The 23,370-nt window shown below is 39.8% G+C and overlaps 4 protein-coding genes across 14 annotated transcripts in view; 2 read left to right on the plus strand and 2 right to left on the minus strand.

Moving 5' to 3' along the window:
- Nucleotides 1-9,500, plus strand: part of immp2l (inner mitochondrial membrane peptidase subunit 2) — a 60,413-nt gene extending 50,913 nt beyond the window's left edge. The window contains exon 5 of one of the 3 annotated variants that reach the window (XM_027024561.3): nucleotides 9,391-9,500. In XM_027024561.3, the coding sequence (XP_026880362.1) occupies nucleotides 9,391-9,400 (10 nt within the window). In that variant the 3' untranslated portion in view covers nucleotides 9,401-9,500. The remainder of the gene's footprint in view (nucleotides 1-9,390) is intronic. The other 2 variants (XM_081699162.1, XM_081699164.1) reach the window with 2 other exon arrangements.
- tmem60 (transmembrane protein 60) lies at nucleotides 3,175-6,767 on the plus strand. 5 transcript variants are annotated; one of them, XM_081699165.1, is made up of 2 exons: nucleotides 3,175-4,609; nucleotides 5,080-6,767. In XM_081699165.1, the coding sequence occupies exon 2, from the start codon at nucleotides 5,122-5,124 to the stop codon at nucleotides 5,524-5,526; it is 405 nt and encodes a 134-aa protein (XP_081555291.1). In that variant the 5' UTR covers nucleotides 3,175-4,609; nucleotides 5,080-5,121; the 3' UTR covers nucleotides 5,527-6,767. The 5 variants fall into 5 exon arrangements, with proteins under 5 accessions (XP_081555291.1, XP_081555292.1, XP_026880366.1 ...); XM_081699166.1 differs by having other exon boundaries at nucleotides 3,175-4,533; nucleotides 5,055-6,767; XM_027024565.3 differs by having other exon boundaries at nucleotides 3,177-4,840.
- fgl2b (fibrinogen-like 2b) lies at nucleotides 7,409-14,755 on the minus strand. The gene is made up of 2 exons (XM_027024543.3): nucleotides 10,455-14,755; nucleotides 7,409-9,565 (listed from the first exon to the last, which is right to left on the minus strand). The coding sequence occupies exons 1-2, from the start codon at nucleotides 14,347-14,349 to the stop codon at nucleotides 8,859-8,861; spliced, it is 4,602 nt and encodes a 1,533-aa protein (XP_026880344.3). The 5' UTR covers nucleotides 14,350-14,755; the 3' UTR covers nucleotides 7,409-8,858.
- Nucleotides 14,756-14,813: 58 nt separating this feature from the next.
- The window catches only part of erc1a (ELKS/RAB6-interacting/CAST family member 1a), a 23,626-nt gene continuing 15,069 nt past the window's right edge, over nucleotides 14,814-23,370 (minus strand). For 2 of the 5 annotated variants that reach the window (XM_081699158.1, XM_027024550.3), the window contains 5 exons: nucleotides 22,571-22,731; nucleotides 21,464-21,611; nucleotides 20,938-21,039; nucleotides 20,283-20,339; nucleotides 18,920-19,293 (listed from right to left, as the gene is read on the minus strand). In XM_081699158.1, the coding sequence (XP_081555284.1) occupies nucleotides 20,313-20,339; nucleotides 20,938-21,039; nucleotides 21,464-21,611; nucleotides 22,571-22,731 (438 nt within the window). In that variant the 3' untranslated portion in view covers nucleotides 18,920-19,293; nucleotides 20,283-20,312. Of the gene's footprint in view, nucleotides 18,810-18,919; nucleotides 19,294-20,282; nucleotides 20,340-20,937; nucleotides 21,040-21,463; nucleotides 21,612-22,570; nucleotides 22,732-23,370 lie in introns of those variants that run through there. The other 3 variants (XM_081699157.1, XM_027024548.3, XR_014117650.1) reach the window with 2 other exon arrangements.

Consider the following 23,370-nt stretch of genomic DNA (forward strand, 5'->3'; position numbering starts at 1 on the left):
ATGCAGCTTAACAAAGGACATGTAGTCAATCAAATGGATTTCTGCTTTTCCACCTCACAGCTGGAATGAATTCGGTTTCATATATATGTACACCTACAAAAACTAGAAGGTTGGTGTGCATTAAACAATCGAATTGAAGCAGTGGTCAGGTTTGCTATTGATCTTGTCACCTATTGCAGACGTGTCCTTAAAAGGTCCAACTATGGATTTAGGTAGAGTTGTACAGTTAAAGCCAGTCTCCTTTGGGAACTCTATCTTCGTGGTTCAGACTCGGTATGCTAGGAGCCAACCTCCGATAAGCTCAACACCTTTCCAAGCTAAGTCACCATCGGCATGCTCAGAGTTTAAACACATGGAAACAGCAAGTAGTCAGAAGCACTTGGCTGCCACAAGCCAGGGAGATGTTGAGCCTAAAAGGGTTCAGAGACACCCTAGATTCCATTCACTTTTCACAGCAGGGTGAAAGCCAGTGTTTTTACAGTTTAGCATTCCACATTGCGTACATGTTGTCTTGCACAAATGCCAAAGTATGATTTCAGTAGTCATGCATCCATTTGGGTTTTTGTTTCGTTTTAGGTTTTTTTTCCTGTATCCTCCCCACCCCTACCCACAGGACAGACCTGTCAAAGCAGTTTATTCGTATAGAAAAGTAACTCTTCAGAGGGGAAGCAATCTCTTATTGAACATGACAACCACATTACCTCCACTGCAGAAGAAATTGAATTCTAAATTGAATTTACCTAAGACAGCCAAAGAGATGCTCTGTTTCAGTGTTGGGTGGGCACTGGAGTGGAATTGTGTGTCAGTCTTTTTTCCTCTCATGGAGCTGTTCAAACACACACATTCATCAGCTCAGAGCTGAGGTCCAGTATGGCTGAAACAGCCAAGTATAGATGGATTTACAATTTGGGCAGGTCTCGCAGGGGCTTGGACTGGTATCACACCAGCGTACCCCTGCTTCGTAGGTTGCTATGCTGCATGTAAGAATACAAATGGCTTCTGGCAAATGATTATTACCTGTTTTATTTTCTGTTTCGTCATTACCACAGCATAAGCATAGCTGCATTGCAGTGTGCCAATTTAAAGCTAATGAAAATGGAAAACAAAGCACAGAGGACAATAAAATATCCTAGACAAGACATCAACAACAGAAAGACCAAAGTGTCAATTATCTGTTCAACAGAAATTATGTGGAATGAAACAATTATGTAAAAAAAACCAAACAAACAAAAACTTGTCACCTACCTAAAACTTTAAACATACAAGCCAAATAAATTAGCATTCATTATTCCAGTCACTGAAAGCATATAATTGTTTAAAACAATTTCAGATAAAACTCATTAAGTGGTTGAGCTCCAGCACACACTATCAGTATAGTGTTGACATTCTGATTGATATTGTACAGCTGTGGTCAGCAGAACTTCATGTGTTCAGTTTCTGGGACATGACCTTCAACCTCTAACTTTCAAAATATATGCATGGAATATTTATGAGCATCTTTAGTCAGTGATGATGCAGTGGGTAAAGGAGACTAACCTGCCTTTGAGTTGCTGCGTCCTGTTTGATGTTCCAAATGCTAATTTCTGAATTCTGGATGAACACTGTGCAGAATGCAAAGCGCTGCCGTTTCCTGTCGCAGACGGGCGCCCAAAGAGCAAGATAGCAAGTACAATAGAAGTGGGAAAATGGGAAAGAAATTCTAAATTTAACTGAAAGTTTCAGGAACTGTTTGTGTGCTAGCAGCCAGCTGATTTCTCCCTTGTTTCTGGCCTTGTCTTTTATTCTAGATCTCCTACCCATCTAAATACCCCCATTGTGTTTTTTTTCCTTCCTGGCATGTTGCAGAAATCTGTGGAACTAGGAAAAACCAATTAAAACCTCATTTGGGCAGTCGAACTCCAGGGGCACGGTGCTGTTGTGTGGTTTCACTTGATAAGCTGCATGTAGGAAAGCAGTACTGATATTGTTACCTGCCTGTTGTACAGTCATCCCCTGCAGCCTGCAATAACGTGCAAAAGCTACAACTGGATATTTGCGAAGGATAATAAGAAAATTCCATGAATCACTATGCAATGTGTGTGTATGCTGAATAAGTGTTGTGTGTGTCAGTGAGTGTTTCTGTCACAATCACTACCTATAGGGCATCTGAGAAAATATGTTGTATGTCTTAAATTGGAAAATGGGGATGAGATTTGATCTTAGTGGTAGCATGATGGAAAAATTGAAGATCTCATGTTTGGTTTAGTTGTGTTTTGGAATGTGATGTTGAATATGATGCAACAAAATGGTATAATACTCGATCCTTATTGTAACAATAGTGATTTATTGAGTACTCTTAAATATCAATTAATGTTGACAATTTTAAAAGCTACTGCTGGGAACTTTCAAATTGTTTTTATATCCTATTTATGGTTTAAACCCATGTTTCTTTAGGGAAGCAATATTTGCACCATGTCCTACCAAATAATATGACCCCAGTGCAGTTGGACTTGATTGTATACAAACAATAAACATCATTTTTAAATAGGTGGGTTTTTTTCCATTTATAGTTGGCTCTTCTCGTGTGGGAGAAGCACTTAGTATTTAAAATTCTGATTGAAACTTTATAAAACAGATTCTTAAAAAATAATGAAGGACAACATTAAATTTAGCCTTCAGTGCTGTACTTAAGGAATTGTATTTAGGCTGGTCAAAATAGCAGAATAGAATACAGACCATGAAGATAACCTTGCTCGCTGCTCCCATCGATGCAGACTGTTGAAATACAGTGACCTCTGGTGGTTAAACTAAGCTATAGGCTGTAAAAGCATTTAAAAGAAATGCAGTGGAACGTTGAGCCATTTTGTTTTCTAGAATAAAAGGTGTAGTTACATTCCAAAATATGGTTATGCCACTAGAAAAAACAAAATACATAAAAATTGAAATTCCTATTTGGAATAAAACAATCAGATGAGGAATGTACTTTGGCAAGTGCATATACAGAACGTAGGCTGGTTTGTTGACATCTGCAATGTGTAATGACAACTTAATATATTAATTTAAAAAAAAACGACAACGGTATTTGTGTTTCAAAAAACCCTCAAAACTAATACACTATGCAAAATTCAATTTCAGTGTCCATTTACTAGCTATAATTTTATTATATTCCGTTACATGTCTAGTGTTTAGCTTCTCCGAATCACCGAGTTTCTGATCTTTACTACGCAAGGCGCAGAAAAGTATGAGCAGCCCAACTCTAACGGCATGCAGCCGAGAGGTCCAACACCATAAGCCCACAGGGACGTGGCCAGTGCATACTGCACGTTTGTGCCATTCAGCCCAGCCGCCGAGAGATTTAAATGTGCTATTATTTGACGGATTCGGTGAAAAATTATCACCGCACAATTGGTGTCATTCCTTTTCTCCGAGTAAATACTCATTATTTGTTCAACCTGAGCCTGAACACCATTTTCTTACTACGGCTGCAATCTTTATATTATTGGTCTGCTTGTTCTTGTAAGATCCGCTGTGAAACGTCGCAAGCTCCATCCTAACCAGCCACGTATGTGCAAAGCAGACAGAGAGGGACGTGTCGTGGTTTGTGAGATATGCCTCTGAACGCAGACGTTCTGTGCCGCAGGCAGACCGGCTGAACCGATCCAAGGACAGATCCCAGAGGAAACGAAAGCGGCTGATCTCAGAAAGCCTGGGGAGATGCAGGAAGCTGTGCAGACGCCTCCGGGCCCGAGTGACTGATCTTTCCAGCCGGTCGCTCCTGATCCACGGGCTCAGCGTTCAGCACTATCGCTCCGTCTATAAGGCTGTGGTGGAGCCCGCAGGCAGCAGACTGCCCGGGACATTCGCCTATAGGCACATTAGAAACATTAAGCAGAGGCTTTGGCTGGCCTGGATAAGCTCGAAGAGATCGTTCACGAGGATGGTCGAGTGGAGGTCAGGGAAACTTTTGGTGTGGCCAGAAAAATTATTCGACAGATGGCCGTGGGTCAGATTATCTGAGCCAGGACACCAAAATGTAGCTAACAAAGTAGAAGCGGAAGCTGCAGGCTTTTCTCACTGAGTAGTACAGTAGTCCAAAAAAAAAAAGTAAATTAAACTTTCATAATGTAGACATTTTTTCTTTTTTCCTAGATGCTTACATGCATTTAAAATGTTGAATCAAATGAAAGGTGTATCCAAAGATAAATTATGATAACTCTGCAGAATGCCATTAAATTAATCTTACGGTCGTCGTACCTATCCTAAGATTAAACTACACAGTTACCGAGTGACTCATTAAAATTCTCTTGGTGACGTTGAGCTGAGCACCTGTGTGAATAACGTTGTACACTCCATCACACTAGGGGGCGTCGTGAAGCTTTCCTGGTTGTTTTTGACCGGGTTGTATGCCATGAGTCAGAAAACGAAGACGTTTTGAAAACAACTGGCTAGTTGACCCAATTACTCAGGGAAGAAGCCGAAGAGTGGAATGAAAACACAGTCCTTGTGACTTGTTCCCTGTTGATCCAAACGAAAACTCAAGCGAACTGGTTTTAGGTAAAATATTTTGTAAGTGTTGGTGAAACCTGGTTTAGTCTGTCAAATAATTTGTCTTACTTTCAAAGTCTAGCAGGTGAGCTAGCTAATCTGTATGTGGCAACTATTAACTCCAGTAGCTACGCTAGCTAGATATCTTAACCTGGCTACTAATTTAGTTCTAAAGCGTGTCTTGAACTCGTCTACCTGTTCTATGAAAGCGTTGTTAAACAAAGGATGACTCCCGTAACTAACTGTAGCTCGCAATATATCAACTTCAATAAAAGGGTTGTGAAAAGTGTCAGTCCATGCAGAAGCAAACCCTAAGGTAAACAGAATCGTTCTTCTTACTTAGCCAGCTAGCTTTTGCAAATGCTTAATATCCATTTTTGCTTTACGACTGAAAATGTAATTTTAAACAATTATATTTATAGACAATTATAGGTAGAAGTATAGGCCTAGAAGGGAAACGTCTAAAAATGGGCACATGAAAACTTTTGAAAGTAAACATGACCTATAAGATAGCCTGAGGTATATGACAGGACTTGTCTTTTATCTAATTCTCAGACTGCTTCAGAGCAGAGCAGCCTCCTGCACTAGTTTTTCTGAATGAGTATGTCCTTGGCACAGAGAGTACTCCTCACCTGGATCTTCTGCCTCATCTTCCTCATTATGCTGGTCCTCAAGTTGGATGACAAGATCCAATGGAGCTGGTTTCTTGTGTTCCTTCCTGTGTGGGCTTTTGACACTATTCTCCTGCTCATGCTTATTGTTAAAATGGCTGGCCGTTGCAAGCCGGGCTTTGATCCACGCAACGGAGCAGAGAACCTCAAGAAGCGAGTGTGGTACCTTGTGGCGATTTTGTTGAAGCTCGCCTTTTGCCTGACGCTGTGTGCTAAGCTGGAACGCCTGACGGACGTCTGGCTGAGTTTTGTTTGTGTTCCGCTCTGGGCACTTCTCATTGGAGCCATGGTGGAACTTGGGTACAGTGTCTTCCACTTCCGAAGAGACTGAGCACATATAACATGAATAACTCATGAAGAACTGGATGACACTTATCTTAAAATGTGTTCTAACTTATATCCTATCTCAAAGGTTCCTAATTCTGCCAGTCTCTCAAACCTGCCCTTTTTGAATTTTAGGATGAGACAAGCAGATTTAGGAGAAATTATACTATATAACACCTCTCTATTAAAATAGCACAAAAGCTATTGCATAAGAAGTGGGGACATTCAAAACATTTGCCTAAGTGATCGAACAGAGTGGAATAATCTTTACGTTGATTGAAGGCGTGTTGGGGGTTTCAGGTCACAGGTTCTTACCATGCTTATGCTTTCTTTGTGATTCATGTTAGGTACCTATTGGGTGTTTTCTGAGTTTTGGTATGGTTGAGATTTTCATCACACTAAAAAGACTGATCTTCAGTGTAAATATGCTGTATATTGTTAACTAATCAGTGTTTAACTAATGTTAATTTTGTAATGGAGTTTATGGAGTGGGCTTGTTGCTATTCTTAATGATTCAAATTGGGTTCCCTGTAAACAGCAGATTCCAGTTCAGGTAACTTGGCATCAGATGAAATGTCATCCTGGAAGGTAACTGAGGTTACTGGCTAGTGGTGTGTCTGTTGCATTAATGATTCATGAATTGGACACTGCTTCTCTTTCTAATGCAGGCCTGCCTATAACAAATATTTTATTTTAGATGTCAGGAGTGGAATTTTCAGTCTCCCATGGGACTCGTGCACTGAGCTCTGAATGGTTCTGTTCAGGTGATATGTTATTTGTGGGAGTGAAATGAGTTGTACTTGAAATGTACTCAGTTCATCCTGGGAGAGGGTTGAAGGTCACTTTGAAGGCTGTGTTTTGTGCAGGTATGTCATGTTTGTGGTTCTTGTTGCAAGAACCAAAAACTTGTCAACTGGAGGGAGTTTTGTTTACAAAGGATCTCTAACTCAGCAAAGACTTTTTAAGTGGCTTGTTTAGATTGGTTGTGTTCTGGAATTACACACAAGTACCTTTTAACATCTAATGCATGATTTGTAAATAAAATTAAATGTTAAACCTGTGGAAAGGATATTTGCTCAGTTTCTATGTTCTACTAAAATGGGCAGTGTATATTACTGTCCCTGTAAATATCTTATAGATACTGAGAAGGTTAGCTATTTTTTTCATTATTACATCCTTTTAGTCTTGCTTTGAGACTGCCGCAGGAATGAGGATTTGATGCTGTCCAGACACAGGCTTTGATAGCTTTTTAAGTGCTAGTCGTTTAGGACAGACATGTAAACAGTTGTCTGCTCATCTTTTTTTTTCCCCACGTGTAGTGCCTTGAAAGGTATTTGGGCATAGCTTTAAGTTAAAATCTGCCATAGTGCTTCAATTTGTGAATAATTATGACAACTGAGACACTGTTTCTCCGTTTGTATACAAACCAGAACCTCACCTGAGATAAAAGGTTTCAGCCCGAACAACTTTAATTTTGCTCCCCTCATTTTGGCTAAGGCTGGTGTTTTTAAAAGCTGTATATATGAGTCTGCCTCATTGTTCAATATGCAAATTCACAGCAGGCTATCTTGGAGCTGATGTAAAATTACACATGACCATGTAGAGTGCAGAATTGATCAAGCTCATTTTAGTGCCTCATTTCCGTGATCAAACTCATTTCAGTATAACACACCATCACATATACATTGTTTTTTACAAATATATCAAACTGTCTTCTGTATATATTTTTTTTAACAGGAGCAAATGCAAATAATTTGAGAAGTTGTGCAGTGTATTCCTAGGGCAGTTCACACCTCTTTTGAAACAGGTTTAAGACCTAAATAGAACTCTTAATTGTATTAAATATCAAAAGAAAAAACAACTAAGGCTTTGTTTTGAATGTTTGATGTTGATTTTATTTGACTTGATTTTATTTTACAGCATTCCACCCTCTACCTCCTCTTCAACTTGTCTTTTTTGGTAGAAGGAAATGCTTCATATTTGGAGGTATTAATTTTAAAATATGTTCACAAATAATAAACATTCAACATATTTTGTAATTCTGGTTTGGAATGGACCAGAGGTTAACTAGAAGAAAAAATATGGGTGTAAAAATTGTAATAATGAAATATCATAAATGTCTATGCAAAGTCAAGCTAGAGCACACTAATGAAGTAAACATGGAAATGTACAAGGAAAGGAATTAACATGGAGGCACTGTATGACTGTATCAATACAGCAATATTGACAAAACAGCGGTTTATGCTACAATGTTCATGTTGCCTAACAGAAGTTCTTCATTTTTATCATTGTATTAAAAACAAGTTATGCTGTTTGTTCATGCAATTGAGTTTATATATTTAACAAAAATAATTGGATCAGAATTAAAAACAATGAATCAAAAAGCACCGTACAGTAAAACCTCTGTTTCTTTATCCAGTAGGGTTTTCTTTTCATTGTTTTTTTTTTAATTTACCACAGTCAAATTATTTAGAAATAACATGAAGAATGACTTACCTAATCCCAGCTCTGTCTCAAGGGAGGTATTTTTTAATATATATGGAGTGAAATTTTACTTTCTTCAGGTAAGGTTATCTTCTGGATGCAGGATTCTTTGGTATGACAGTGACTGTATAAATATATATTTATCAGTCATGGGGGAGAGAAAACATTTTTAAATGAACTGAATGCCGGTAAATTTTACAGCTTACCAAGTCTTAGCTACCATTAATTTGTCTAATTATTATTGATCATCAGCAGTAACATTAATAACACTGGTCAACAATGATTTTGCTTTGTGTATTTTCACACTCCGGCTCCAAATGTTTTCAGAATTTCTCTCACCCATAGTCGTTGTTGTTCAATATACATGTATCGTTATGTATAGTATGGAAAAGTGGTACCAAAGAAAGTGGAGCCCCTGTATGTTGACAGACTACTGCTGGACAGTGAACGGGGCTGTTCCTGAGGCCAAATGTAGGCAAAAATCATACATTTGTCCATATCTGAAATGTAATAACAGCCTTATGTTTGGGAAGCAAAACGAGTTAAAATTTTGTTTCCCAGTGTAATAAGGACATTGTATGTCCTTACAAAGTAACCTTAAGAGATATTTATTCTAAGTCTGATCTGGCATTCAGCATTGTAAAATGTATATGTTACAAATTCTGAAAATCCAAAGAAGCAACAAATGTCCTATATAAACGGTGACGCAGAATAGCAATAAAACATTGTTTAACAGTCCACTAGAGGAAGAAAGAATTTAATTGGAACTTATCCAAGTAGATCTACTCTATGTACAAAGTCTCTCCTGAAGAGGAAAAGAACAGCTGCCTCTGTGTTTTATTTTATTTTTAATCTTTAAACATCTAACACTGAGTTTTCTCTGGGTCTTATCATCATTCTGACAGTCTTAAAAGACTGTCTGTCGTTAGTCGGGTAGTACTCATTGGAAATATTATGCCAGGTGCCCCAAAAGATGCCATTGCGCACTCCTTTATATCTCGTCTGATAATACTTTCCATTTAGGTTGGCAGCCATGCATGCATCAAACCACCATCCAGAACTGTAATAGGCCCCACAGTTTCCTGAGGGATACTCGTCATTGTCCCTGTCTGGAGTAGAAAAGTACTTCTGGTTGTGGTTAAACCTTTTGCTGTGTTGCATAGCATTTCCAGCAGTGCCTGAGTATTCTCCTATAGTCAGCTGGTAGTTTAGGCTTTCGTTGGCCACATAAAAGTCATCATACTGGGCATATTCCTTTATCCCATCCAGGTCCTCGAGCTCCAGACGCAGTGCCATGGCTCTAGCTGCTGTCAACCAGTGGATCTTGTCGTTGCCTAGCCAGAACTCGCCTGTTAAGCTGCCAAAACCCTTCTTGTATTCATCCCAGGTGCGGTTGAAGCTGATAGTACCATCAAGACGACGCTGAATCAAAGTCCAGCCCCCATCAGAGGCCTCCATGTCACAGAAGACGTGGAACGAGGCATGCTTTGATCCTACTGGTGTCATGCTGTAAACACCATTCTTCATGTTCTTCTTGAGATCTGAACAATCTTGTTGTTTATCTGTGGGTAATAGAATACCCATTTGTTTTAAAACCTTAACATTTGTCGGAGCTTTACATAAAATTCAGTTGCATTAACATGCCACAGTAATAATCATGTTATATTTAGTTGTTACATTAATGAGGAAATGCAAGAAAACAATGTGAATTAATGATGTGTCCTTAAAAGAATACTAGAGCAGGAGTATAGAAACTTAAATGTGCATTTAAAAAGGATCGGAGAGCATGGAAACATTCTTCCAGCATTGTTTAATACCACCCATTTGTAATGGTTCAACCTGGGGTTAATTAGTGTAATCTTAGTGAAGAGGCCTTATCCTGCTGCAACAGAAAAAAACAGAAAGGGCAGCTGCTCTTTTCCATCTCCCTGCTTTCCCAGAGCCACAACATCTGCTGTTCAGATGAAAGCCTATATCAAGTTATCATCATTAGTTGATCCCTGGTATAAAAAGATGAATCCTTACAGTGTTTAGAACTGGAGCAATGTCACGGGAGAATAGCAGGGCTTGGTGGTTCTCATCATTGGGTACTTTTGTATTATGTAATGTAGATTGTTTTCATCTTAATGTTTTCATTTTTGAGAATATAAAAGTCTGCACATGAACTCTAGACCACAGACATAATCCATCTAATACCGTTGACACGCTCAAGGGCTGCAAGCTTTGTGTGAAATAACATGTATAAATCATTTTGCCATTCAACTATAAACATTTGCTGAGCTTCAGCATTTATCATCAGACTTATTACGTAATCTCAAGCGGCCAGTATATTTAACTGAAGTAGTAAGAATGCCAGTTGAAATTTCTACATATTTCAGAATGTCTTGATGCATTTAATGTGTAACTGTTCACAAACATCAACAAAGTGATTAAAATGAAAAAGTTCTATACCTCTGTCAGTTTCAAATGATCTCCGAGTGCTGAGTGTCGGCTGAAGAGTCGGTCTTTGGTCACACTGGCCCTGACAGGTGTTGAGCAGCTGGGTCTCTAAGTTATCTCTGTCTTCCACATTGATACCAGTGAATGGTCTCTTCTTATTTTCCTTACTGCTGCCCTCAGCTGTGGTTTTCTGTGCTATTATGTCTTTCATCCTTTGATTATCCCCAGTCCTGCCTACAGCCACTGGATAGGCGTTCCCGTTATTGTATGAATTATTGTTCTCTATCGATTTAGAGGTTGTAAATGAATATTTGCTGTTTTTATGGTAAATTTGTGTGCTCTCTGTAGATGGGGCTGAGCCCTTTGCCACTGTACTATCCTTGATTCTGTCCATAACAAGAGGGATCGAGCCAATTGCTCTCTTTTGGACACTGTCTGCAGTGTTGGGATGTAACATTGTCTCATCACTGGGTCCTCCAGCTTTGCCTGTACTCTGCAAATCAAGATCTGACTGTTTATCTCCTCTGTCATGATCAGATATTTTCTCAGTCAAAGTTTTGGACTCTACATCCTCACTGGAGTTTTTGAATCTGTAATGAACATGTGTGTCTGAGACCTTTACTCCAGGAGTAGTTTCAACTTTTTCCACATAATCTTGATCCATAAAATATGTTGCTGATGCGGCGGGAGTGGTGAACTGAGTCACTGGTCCTTCTTTATCTTTAGTCAATGGTTTTATAGTGTACAGCATGTCCACAGTAGTTGGATAGTTTAACTCTTTCCTCTTGCTGCCTTCTCTCTTCACTGTCAGCAAAATGTTTCCACTGGAGCTTGGTGGGGTTTCTACTTTGAAAGGTGCCTTGGCATTGTCCTGATTGGAGCCTACATTGTTGGCCATGAACGGTTTTGCTCTCTGCCTTCTGTCAGTTTCTTCAGTCTTCCCCACAACTTGCAGTGAGGCTCTTCCTCTGTTATCATCACTGTCATGGTTCACTGTGTCATGACTCAATACTGTCTCGACATTGTCATCCCTGACACCATGTGTAATTGTATCCAGCTCTCTCTTTCCTCCAGGATTTTTGGGTTTTGTTACATGAAACAGCTTTGTCTCCATGCTCTGTGAGGTGTTTTCAGTTTGGAAATATATCAATGAATGTAATGCCTCTACTGTAGGAACAGTTTTGTTATTTTGTGCATGGGCTTGGTCCACAATGGTATGCATTGCCACAGTGGGTTTGATTGACTGAGTCAAGCCATATTCCCTGCTCTTGAACTCTTGTTTGGGGCGGGATGTAGTGGGACCATCTTGAGAATAAAGATATCTGCTTCCACTCTTCATTATGCCCACCATATTCTCAGTCTCTCCACTGGTGTTTTTTGCTTCACCTGAGGTAAAAACCTTTAAAGGTGTCTGCACATTTTCATTTCCTGGCCTTCTTTCCAAAACATGTGATTTTCTCAATTTGGGGTTTTTATCTAAAATACCTCTGGTGGGGTGGGTTCTTTCTGGTCCTTCCACATGGTTTGGATTTACTCTTGTGACATTTTTCACCATTCTCAGATTGGGAGGATTCAGTTGTTTTCCTTGGCTGAAATTCATTGTATGGTTCAAATAATGTTTTGCTACTGGACTCCTCAGAGGTAGCAGGCCACTGGGCGAGGGTCTAGCCATCCTTTTCTGACCCACAACAGGTGGTCCTTGCTTACCTCTTATTGTGCTCTTATCTCTTCTATTAGTAAACGGAGCTTGCTTGACAGGATGCGTATTCAAGGGTACAGTGTTGTTGATCCTTAGCATATGTTTTCTTTCAGTTTGTGCATTGATGTGGCTTGAACTATTAATTTCTCCACTGTTTGGCATAGTGATGGAAAATTCTGGTTTTAGCAATGACCGACCTTTGGATAGATCATGATTATTGTCCAGGCTTTGTGGATTTGTATCACTTACTGATACTATGGCATCAGACAAGTCTGAGATGATTTTTCTTGTCCTCGTCAGTCCACCATCTGTCTTAACTGTGTTAACTTGTTTTGAAAGCATTTCAGTTTTACTCTCTGCATCTGTGCTGGGGTTGAATGTGCTTTTAGAGTTTCTGTCCATAATCTGTGTATTGGTATGGCTTATATTTGCTATGGGATCAGCATTCTCTGATATTACTGACATATCTAGTTCACTGTCTGTCTCAGTTCTGTTAAATCGGTTCAGATCCATTGTAGTGTAACTCTCTACATTCATGCTAAGGCTGAACGGACTTTCAGACTTACTGTCCAGAGTGTCTGGATTTGTATGACCTGCATCAATGGAATCAGCCTTGTCTGGAATATATAACTGTGACTTCTCTAGTCCACTGACTGTCTTAACTGTAACAACCGGATTTAGAACTGCTCCTGTGTCCCACTCTACATCTTTGCTGGGCTTTAATGGCTTTTGCTCAAGACCTCTAGCTCTGTGGTTATTGTTTTTCTTGCTGCCTTTATTTTCAGCAGTTGGATATTGCGCGATACTGGCATAACGTCCCACATTTACTTTATCAGCCTCATCGTGACTAAAAGTTCTTAACTGGTTTACCCCACTATCACTTACTTTTTCTTTGTTTTCATCCTGTTGCTTCATGATTGGAAAGGTTTCAGTTCTATTTAGCTCTATTTCTCTGTTATTTTGAGCATTGACACTGGTCGTTGGATTTTTTTCTCCTGAAATTTTTTTGCTGACTATTCTGAGTGGAGTTTTTATGATTACATCTGGTCTGTTTATGTCCTCATTCAATCCAGTCCAGCCACTACCAATTTTGCCTCTTCTGTCAGCTATTTGTGGTGTTTTTCCATTTAGCCTTCCATTGCCAGTCCTCAGTGGAACTCTAGCAGTACTCTGTACTGGCCTGTCCCTGACAGGTAAATACACTTTTCTCATTCCACCTGGATTTTTTAATCTGTTCTCAATATTTGGATTCAGCTGGCCTTCTTTTCTGTTGATATTCATTGGTCGAGGAAATCCATGTAATCTCTTGTTCACTTCATCCTTATTTGGTGGACTGACCTGCTTTGTTTCAGTGTCAACATTTTCTGAAACCATAGTAACTACACTGATTTCAGGGATGTTGCCTGGTGTAGTCAGGGTTCCACTGGTGTTCATTCCATGCCCTACCCTTCCTGTACTGGCTTTTTCATAGTTTGTAAGTTGTTTCTCATCTTGGTTTCCTAGCAAAGGTGATTCAGTCATTTTAGCTCTTGGAGACTCCAACTCTTTTACTATTTCTTCACCTGTAAATAAGTGGAGGTCTCTTACCTCACTCACGCTCTCGGCTGCCATCTCCACATGTGAAAGGTTAGATCTTTGTGGCCCTCCACTGCTCTCAGCCCTTTGTCCAGAGCTACTTGTCTTCATGTTCCTCTCTTGACTCATGTTCCACCCTGGTATTCCAATAACTCGATTTACCTCCCTTGTGCCACTGCTGATGAGCATAGTGTCTTCCCCTGCAGAGTTTGGCGTGGTGCTTTGGACGATCCTCACCCTCTTATGTAAGTCGTGCTGTCTCTCTCTGGTGTTGACAGTGCCCCTGGAAGCTTGAATCCTTTCTCCAGCCTTCCCTCCATCATCTGTCCTTACACTCCACTCTGGTCTCTGCCTCCCTCTGCACTCCTGACATTCTTCCCTCAGCTGGTTCACCATTAGTGTCAGGCTTTGCAGCTCTCTGGCCATCTTATCCAGGTCCCTGAAATGCTTGGGCAGCTGGATAGTGAGTGGAGGGAGGGTGATGCTGTACGGGCACATGTTCTCCCCATCTCTGCACTGCCCCAGAGGTTTTAGCCTCACCCATGAAGCAGTATCCTTGGATGTCTCCCCACAGCTCTGAGAAGCAGCGAACATTAACAGATTTCCCCACACAAAGAGCACAGACAGCCACATTCTGGTGTGTTCAGTAAGAGGATCTGGTAGGTCTGCTGAGCAGTGTGAGAGGGAGAGAGGGAGACAGTGGAGGACCACCTCCCTTTGTGCTGTGAGAGAGGCACTGCTTTAACATGCGTATGAGATTCCCATTCAGAAGTGACAGAATTATCAAAGCTTTTGAGGAATATAGTATATATCTTAAAGTTATAGAATATACATTTCTATATACGCAGAATACATTTCAAGAAGAGCACTATGTAACCACTAATCTACTATCTTCATAGTGTACATTCTGTACAGTATGCTCACCAACCCCTATCAGAAAAACTTCCAGTCTAGACATATTCCTTTACAAAGTTAATGAAAAGCACAAAATTGTGCAGATTTTTTTGTGTGTGTTCCAGGACTAGTCACAATTATTATTCAAAATTATTATTTGTTATTATTCATATCTGATTGTGTTTGGGGCATTTAGGCATTTTAACTGCTTGCCCATTTCTATCTTAAGTCACTCTTTATTGCTATTTACCATTCTTGCTGAAAAACAAACATACATGCCTACACAGAAAACTCTTAACTTTGATTTGGCACAAACCTCATCTTTCTTTGTTCCACAATGATTTAAGCAAACATGTATTTATTTAATTCATTGTTAAATCTGATTACAGATTTTTAAAATGTGCTCCTTCTAGTGGCTAATTTATAGATGTGTAATCTGATGCATCACACTTTAATCTGGACCACAGTGCACTTTGATCTTATATTACATCTGCAAGAATGCGAGCATGCATATGTGGGACATTCATCCTGGCAGGCAGATACTCTACATCCTGTCACAAAAGCAGCACTCACACGCAAAGACTGGTGGTATGCTCAGGGCTGGGCTGTCCTGTTAGATAGTAGCTAGCTGTAGCTTTATTTTGCTCCGTGTTCTCTTATTTAAGTTTGTCCTGTCTAATGTTTTGCTACTTCAGTAACCCCTCTGACTCCAGACCAGTTGCACAATGGCAAAAATATGATACCGAGCCAGCTGAACTGCGCAAGACCCCGTGGCCTCTGGGTGTGGCACTTCACTTTTACAAAGAACAAGCTGTCTATAAGAGCAATGTTGGATTTCCAGTATAAACCAGTTCTATTAAGGAGCACATTAGGCAAGTTTCGAACAATGTTTCCAATTTGGTTTGAGTTTTTTTGTTTGTTTTTATTGGTTTAAAAACATTTACATTTTGAGTACTGTGTCCAAACACCATCAGCTCCTGCCATACACAAATTCTCTGCAGAGATTGTCTAGTGTTTTTTGATGGAAGTTCTAAAGTTAATTATCCCTCTTTAGAAGAGGTAATCACAAAGACTTTACCATGTATGGCTTGGACTATTTTTGTAAGATGCCCATACAACGTCATAGCTTGAATTCCCTCTGCGATGGTTCAACTCATCAGTGTCACTAGCTATGTAAACATTGCAGTTTTCCATAAACCAGCTCACTCAAACATTTGACCAACAGTTAGTATGTAGCTTGTTAGTAGTGCATAGTCATCCAATTATAAATAAATGGTGGTAGCCTTACACATTACTATGTTGAGTAATGTTCACATTAATGTTGATGTTGAAATGTCTCTCAGGATTCATTGTATAGTGTAGCACTAATCCCCTAACAGGGTTTCAAACTTTTTTTCAACTTTTTGGTAAGGACCCTAAAGTTACCTTTTTCTGTTTTACAGTCTTACTTGCAGAATTGAAAATATTGAAGAATCATCTGGACTTGATTATCATGCATAAACAAAAGATAATGCCAGGCTCAAATGTTTGCATTTCTAAAACCTTCACTTCATTTAGTCCTTAGCTAATTGTCATAAAGATTTCTTTCTTGTGTCATTAAAATGGAACAGTTTGGAACTCATCCAACACTCCATTTCTCATGCTGCACTTACAGTCATTCTTAATAAACATCAGTTTTGGAAGGATAATTCTTATTCATCTTGAGAATGGGACAGTTAATTCATAATACAAGTATCTATGATTAATTTTCACTTGAAAACTAGTATGCAAAGAATGTGTTACATAACAGTCTCAGGCTGTTGTTGAGAAGGTAAATTGAAGTGAAACTGAAAATGCAACAGATTCCACAGCCATTGTCATTTTTTTCTCTGGTATTTCATCCAAACTTAATAAACTACAAATGCTATTACAACTTACACTTTGCAAATTCTTAGTCAATGATCCATTTTACATTTTTTGTCAAAAGGTTTTGAGGACTAGTGATCAAATTATGAGATTAAAGCTATGAGTTTCAACATAAAACATTTTAAAATTGGTTTATTATAAATCTGATATTGTAAGTTGAAGATTATATTTTTGCAATAGCTGTATATTGCTGATAAAGACAATGTACATTAAATTCCCAGGTTTCACAGTGTACGTTAGAACTACAGTAGTACAGTTAAGTCATTACCACAAATTAAGTTTAGCAGTTATGCCAATTCCCACCCGCCAATGGACTGGCTAGCTCTCCCCATCATACCATCTACCAACCATGGAGGATGTGGTGAACATGTTCTTCCTGGGAGACACACGAAGCCAGCCACCAGATCTTTCCAAGCTGCTGTGCATGCTGCGGCTCAGGGCAACTGAACACACTCGGAGGAAAGTGTTAACAGTCCTGGTCAGCAAGCATTAGCATTCAGTTGTCCGTGTTTGGCTAATGTCAGTGTGAATGATGGGGGACAGAATATTGCCATCTCTCCAACCCAGAGAGCAGCATCAGTTTTTCTCCCTTGAACTCCCAGCCACAGATGGCTGTGGCATCAACGGGGCTCAAACCAGCAAACCCAGGATGATACACATGACGGAGCAAACGATTTTCTAATATACCACTCAGGAGCCCTGTGAGTCAAGACTTTTGATAGACTTTTCAGTAGCCAGACAGTATACTTTATAAACTCTTACATAGTTCTGTTCCAGTTGCTGATAACAACTAATTTGGAAAAGTCACAGAAAACCCCATATACATTCAAGTGTTGAGTCATCTTATTTTCATACACAGCCAAGTGTTGGGTCATCTGATTCAGCTTTTTAAAAGTATAGTATGAGTATGAATAAAACCACAGAGAGTGAAAACACAGATAATACATGTTTATATACATACACATTTATACAAAGTCAGAATGCTCATACCCGTGTCTTTTTTTTTTTTTATAGTTTATCATCTTTCTTCTTTGTTTGATTTGTAACGAGAACTATTTTTTCATTACACAAAGACAATAGGCCACAAATGCAACATTAAAAAATTACTGCCATAGAGAGAGAAAGAGACTAAATGGAGTCTTTGTTTATGAGAACACATAAAGCCAGCAACGTGCCCTCATAAACTAGACCTCTAAATATGATATGATGATACTTGGATCCTATTTTGCTGTAAGAGCTCACAGAGTGGAGCTCTGTGCATCTTCTGCCTGTACAGAGAACAATAACACTTAACTGAGACCCCACAGCCACCTCACGAGGGTTGGATGACTCCGCCATGAGCACTACAAAATAGTTTCACACACATTATATGTCTATCAATTTTAGCAGCTGGAAATTAAGTGACGTGTACGGTACCTGATTTGCACCACTGACAGAATGTCGCAAGTGGTGAGGAGACCTATATCTCTTTCAACACTCATATAATACTTAAAGATATGTCAAAGTACCATCAAAGGTAGTGAACAACCAGTCAACATAGGTGTCTTGCCAGTCTGATACTAGGTGCAGCTGTCAAATTAGCGTATAACTTACAACAATTTGGCATTCAGTTTACATAGAAATTTTTACATAGCACCACCCATCAGGTTGTCAGACGTTCTTAGTCTGTAATCAACCGTGATGATATAACACAGTAATCAAAAGTATAAAATTAAAAGTGCATTCACAATTCAACATACACTGCTGAGTTTGACATCTGCACCAGTATCAAAGCCAAATGAGGCTCTTTTTCCTCTGGTCTTTTTTCGGTCTTTAATAAAATGGACACAATGTCATCTTTGATCTGCTTTTTCTAAACCTATTTAAACGTTTTCACCGTTTTCTTTTTCACATGGTCTTTTTTTATAGAAGTGTTATTTATCCACAAGTTGGTTTTGAGGTCCTTTCACAACAGCTCTTTTATTTATAGTAGGCCTGCTGACATGTACAGGTAGTATCATATGAATTGAGTAGGTTTATATCAATTGATATACAGGTTTTTTTGTTATTTCAATTAATTCACCAAAACACCTGATTTTAAAGGCCAGATTTTAGGTGACAATTTTAGGCTTAAATTTTAAGAGAAGTGGAGCGAGTAGAGAAGCGAGCAGAGAGACAGTGAGGACTGCTGGAGACAGGAGGGTCAGAGCATGGCTGCTGGCTCCTGGAGGACAGACCCAGTTGCTGCAGGTCTTAAGCAAAGTCCAGCACACAGTCCACAGTGTCAGTCTGACTCTCACCAACCCAGGCTCTGACTAAACAACGTCAAGAATCAAAGAGAAGAGTCAGCGTCAACCACAATTCATTATCTAAAAATGCTATTTTGTAAATTGATAATAAAATGTATACAATATATTAAAATAGGTCAGTGAACCAGATTTTTAATATAAGATGGATTTTACATTTACATCAGCATAATGTAACATCTTAAGCAAACCAGATCTGAAGTGATGCTTTATATCATTCTACTAACTAGGTGATAGCAAAGAAAATGTATTTTCTTTCATTTATTTGTTGTGAAGAAAATTGCTTTTGCAAGGCAAAGTGGGGCGTTACCAATAATCGCCGGTTTATAAGCACCGTCTGAGGGTCCTTGGGCTTCGATGTGGTGAGATGTGAGCAGTGCTGGTTCTACAGAAAAGAAGTGAGAGGTGAGGAGGCCTCCTCCATGGTTGTACGCTGTGGTCAGTCGGCTGATGTGAAGCTCCTGTGCCCTGTAGCTCTTCGCCCAAGTTTCATCTACATAACACACAAGCTATTATTCACACATATAAGGCAGTAATAGAGACTGAATTGGCCATATCAGAGCTAGACACTCATGCATCAGTGTAATCTAACTTTTCTAATTGTGAGAGTATTCTTTTCTGTCATTTAAAAGCAGAAAGCATGAACTGCAGATAGACATCACTACAGATCAGATCAATCAGCTTACTTATTAAAGACACAAGGCATATCGACATGCATTTGATGTTGTAACACACATGCTTTGGGAGGCATGTTTTGGGTGGTAACAACAAACTATTAAATCAGACTTTCTCAAATCCAAAGACACAATGCCATGGTTTTTTTTTTCTCTTGGATGTGTTGTTTTTGTCAGATTTCAAAACTTATCAACACTTCCAGGAGAATTAATGGTTTAGGTTAAAGCTTTTCTACATTTCTAATGAAAGCTCCCTGAATATATACAAGACCCACTTTGTCCACCCTCTGCCACCATGACAGAAACACCACCACATAATGTTTACAGCACTTACAATTTACAAGGTTACTTCAGGAGTAATATAAACTGTACATTTAATTAAAAGGGGTGAGAAAAAAATTTGTTTTGATGTGAGGTGAAGGGAGAAAGATGGCAAGCAAAGATTTCATGCAATATTAACCCACAAAAATAACAGACTGTCAAAACAAAATAAAGGTTAAGGAGATATAGAGGCCACGTTTTAGCAGTGCTAAGTTGGAACTGTGAATCACCAGCACAATATTTATTTCCAAACTACACTGGGCCTCTGAGATATTTTGGAGTGAACAGATTTGTAATGCGGTATTATCCAATTACTAATTTACTAACTGAACTGCAATGCAGTTTAAATGACCACTGCTGGGTGTTGGGTACAGCTATGACGTAGCTTCAGAATCTCCCACAGGTAGAGCCAGGCCGGCCGGACAGGCATGGGGAGGAAAAGGGCAGCTGAGACTGGCGTTCACACGTCCACCAAACAAGTGCTCACCCTTCTAAAACAACATGGCTGCCAGAGCGGCTATGCCCAAATGCCCTCCTCATCATCCTATTGGTTAAGATGCCAGGGGTTTAGCCAAATGCAGCATGGGAAAGAAGACCTGGTTAGTAAGCGAACAGATCGAGGTAGAAGTGACCGGGAAGTACAGACCTAGGCTCAGTTTTGAATGTTTTGACCTCAGAAGCTTTGTGGTATTGGCTATGAGATGAAACAGATCCTAGAGCTGTACTTAGAGGCAACGTCTACTGACATGAATAAGACCAGTAGGGTTGACGAGTCATGATTCACTGATAGATGAGACTGCATTAGAGTTGGGGTCAGTTCCATTTCATTTACAGTGGGAAAGAATCAAACTGGAAATGTAAGCTTTCATTAGGCCATTTCCAGTTGTAATTCCAACCCAAGTTCTGTAATAAACAGCAGTTAAACGAGACGGATCCCAGCTCTCATCGGGGTTCTGGTGCCCATAAAGCTTGCTTCAGATAGAACGCTTGTAGAAATGTGAATTTAAATTTTTTTATTAACATTCCATATTGAGCTATAGTAACGGGTATTATGTCATAAATATGGAAGAAAAAGAAGCTGATGGTAGTGGTAGAGAATTATGGTTAAATGGAGAGGAAGTGTCAGGCTGCTGACGTGTGACCTGGTCAGGTGACTTCGGGGGCTTGTGGTTGGTCTGGTCAGGTGTTGTTTTCAGGTGGCCATCGTCATAATTATTTGCCATGAGTTTCATCCGATTCTGTGTCTATGTTCAACAAGCAGGCACAGTTTGGGTGGGGGTGGGGGGGGGGTATGAAGAAGAAAAGATATGAGACGTATGAAAGAGAGAACAAGAGGGATAGGAGCAAAAATAGTGTATTAGGGAATATACTGACTAGTCCACATTTTCCAGTATTTTCCATGTCAACTTATGCAGAGTGATATTTTTACAGTTGAGACAGTATCTCTGTGCTCCATGGGAATTTAACTTATGATCTATGTATCGCCAACACCCTGCTCCACCTACTTTAACAGGTGAGCTGTAGGAGATTAATTGGGTAGTGCATTGCCCAGGTCACCACCTTAGGAGAAAGTCTGACTGACCTGAGCTTGTAAGAAACAACCTCATGTGAAACCGAAGCACACACGGTGGGCCAGCCTCCATCAAAGCTCTGTGGTGCAGTCACTACCTGCTGCTTGAGCTGCTGCACCAGACGGTCCTTCTCCCTGCGCAGCTGGGCCACTTCCTCCTGTGTCTTCTTCTTTTTGGAAGAGGACAGCTCCAGCAAGGCGATATTAGCATCCTTCTCACTGATGGCGGCCAGCAGAGCCTCCTGTCTATCGGGCAGAAGGGCTTTGGCTTTAAATGGCTGTAGGTCAGATGGTACCTCACTGTAACATCACTACAGCCTCAAACAAGTCCTCCTCAGCCTGGCCCCTGTCACGGTGGCCAAAGCAAACCATGGCACACGTGGGACTTCGTTTCTTTTATAACATGCCACTTCTCAGAAACATCCTAGAAATATAAACTTTACATGCACACAATGGTCAATTACTAGCATGTTTACACTCCCTTTTGTAAATATCAAAAGACTGATGGCTTCCCAGAAATAGAAACAGAAACAGATGACAAGAGTTATGTGTGGCATGATGCCTTCTCTGCTTTCATTATCTCTGCATAAACATTTAGCAGAATTAAATCCCTTGGGACACAGGTATGCAGCCTGTGCTTTTGTCAAAGTTGGAGTTTTTATCACCTTCTTTGACACACTGGATGACACCTTTTTATTCTTGGTGGCAAGAGAATTTGTTTATGTGCCAAGTTGACACAAAACAGAATATCACATCCCCGTCTTTTAACATGTTACTAATGATTTAAAGATGTGGAATGAACGTGTTTTGATCTCAAACTTGTTTGTGTGAGAAAGAAATGCATTATCTAATGCACCGTGAATGTGGCTCCACCTCAGCTAGCTGTTTGGAGCCCTTCTCCATTTACGAGCCCATCTGCTTTTAATCTTCAGCTCCTTTTTTAATCCTGGGATGTCACATGTTGACATGTGTGATGATGACATATCTAGTGATTGCAATGTGCATGATTCCACACACCAGTGTCCTTCTCATTTATAGTATTAATTTTGCCAATGTTGCTGTTAAATGGCTTTTACAGAGCAGCTTGACTCACTTTGCCGTGCATTATCCAAACATCATGGGAACTCCCTGCTTGAAGAAATTGAAACAAATGTTCAGTCTCAGGGACAAACATCAGCAATTGCATGGTGATGGGCGTAACTTACTTCATCTCCAGGACCTCCTCCAGGTGTCTCCTCCTCTCCGCTCTCAGTGTGGTCAGATGGGCTTCCTTCTCTGCTAGAGACTGCTGTGTAGATGACATTTTGGCCTTCATTGACTCAAGCTCCTGCTTCACTTTCTCCATTGCTCCAAGCAGGTCCTCCATCTGTTTAAGAGACAGTCAGATTGCTCTCTCTGGTATGGTTGCTATGTCTATGTAGCATGAACTACCCAGTAACAAATAACAAACAAAGCCTGAACCTTTTGAGTGTATATTGGTATAGGAGTTCTATTTGTGCAGACTTCAACATTTACCGGGCACTCTGTTTGAATTTGGTTAGTTAGACACTATACCCCATCTGTGTCCATCTACAATTTATATTAACCAACTTTTAGTTCATCAGTGGTTAGTTTCTGATCACAGTATTGCTGTTGACTGGATATTTTGGGTGGTGGTACCACGCTCAGCAGTAGCAATGCCACTGTGCCTGACACATACCAGCACAACACCCACTACCATATCAGTGCCTTTGCTGTGTTGAAAATTTTCCACAACCCACATAATTCTGGTCACTTCAGTTCAGTTCAGTTGAAAACATTATTTTGTTGTGTTGTAAATGTTCCACCACCCAAATATCAATCAACAGAAACTGACTGGTAATGAATGAGGTAGAGTATGGCTGAAAAATTACATGTGCCATCAGATGGGCTACATACTCTAACTGTACACTCAGCAAGTATACCCGCAAGGTAAGTATGCCTAATAAAATGCTTAGTGAATGTAGAACCAAAGTAATAGTTTCTT

The sequence above is a fragment of the Electrophorus electricus genome, chromosome 16 (assembly GCF_041902795.1).
Source record: "Electrophorus electricus isolate QZ-2024a chromosome 16, ASM4190279v1, whole genome shotgun sequence".
Taxonomy (NCBI): Eukaryota; Metazoa; Chordata; class Actinopteri; order Gymnotiformes; family Gymnotidae; genus Electrophorus; species Electrophorus electricus.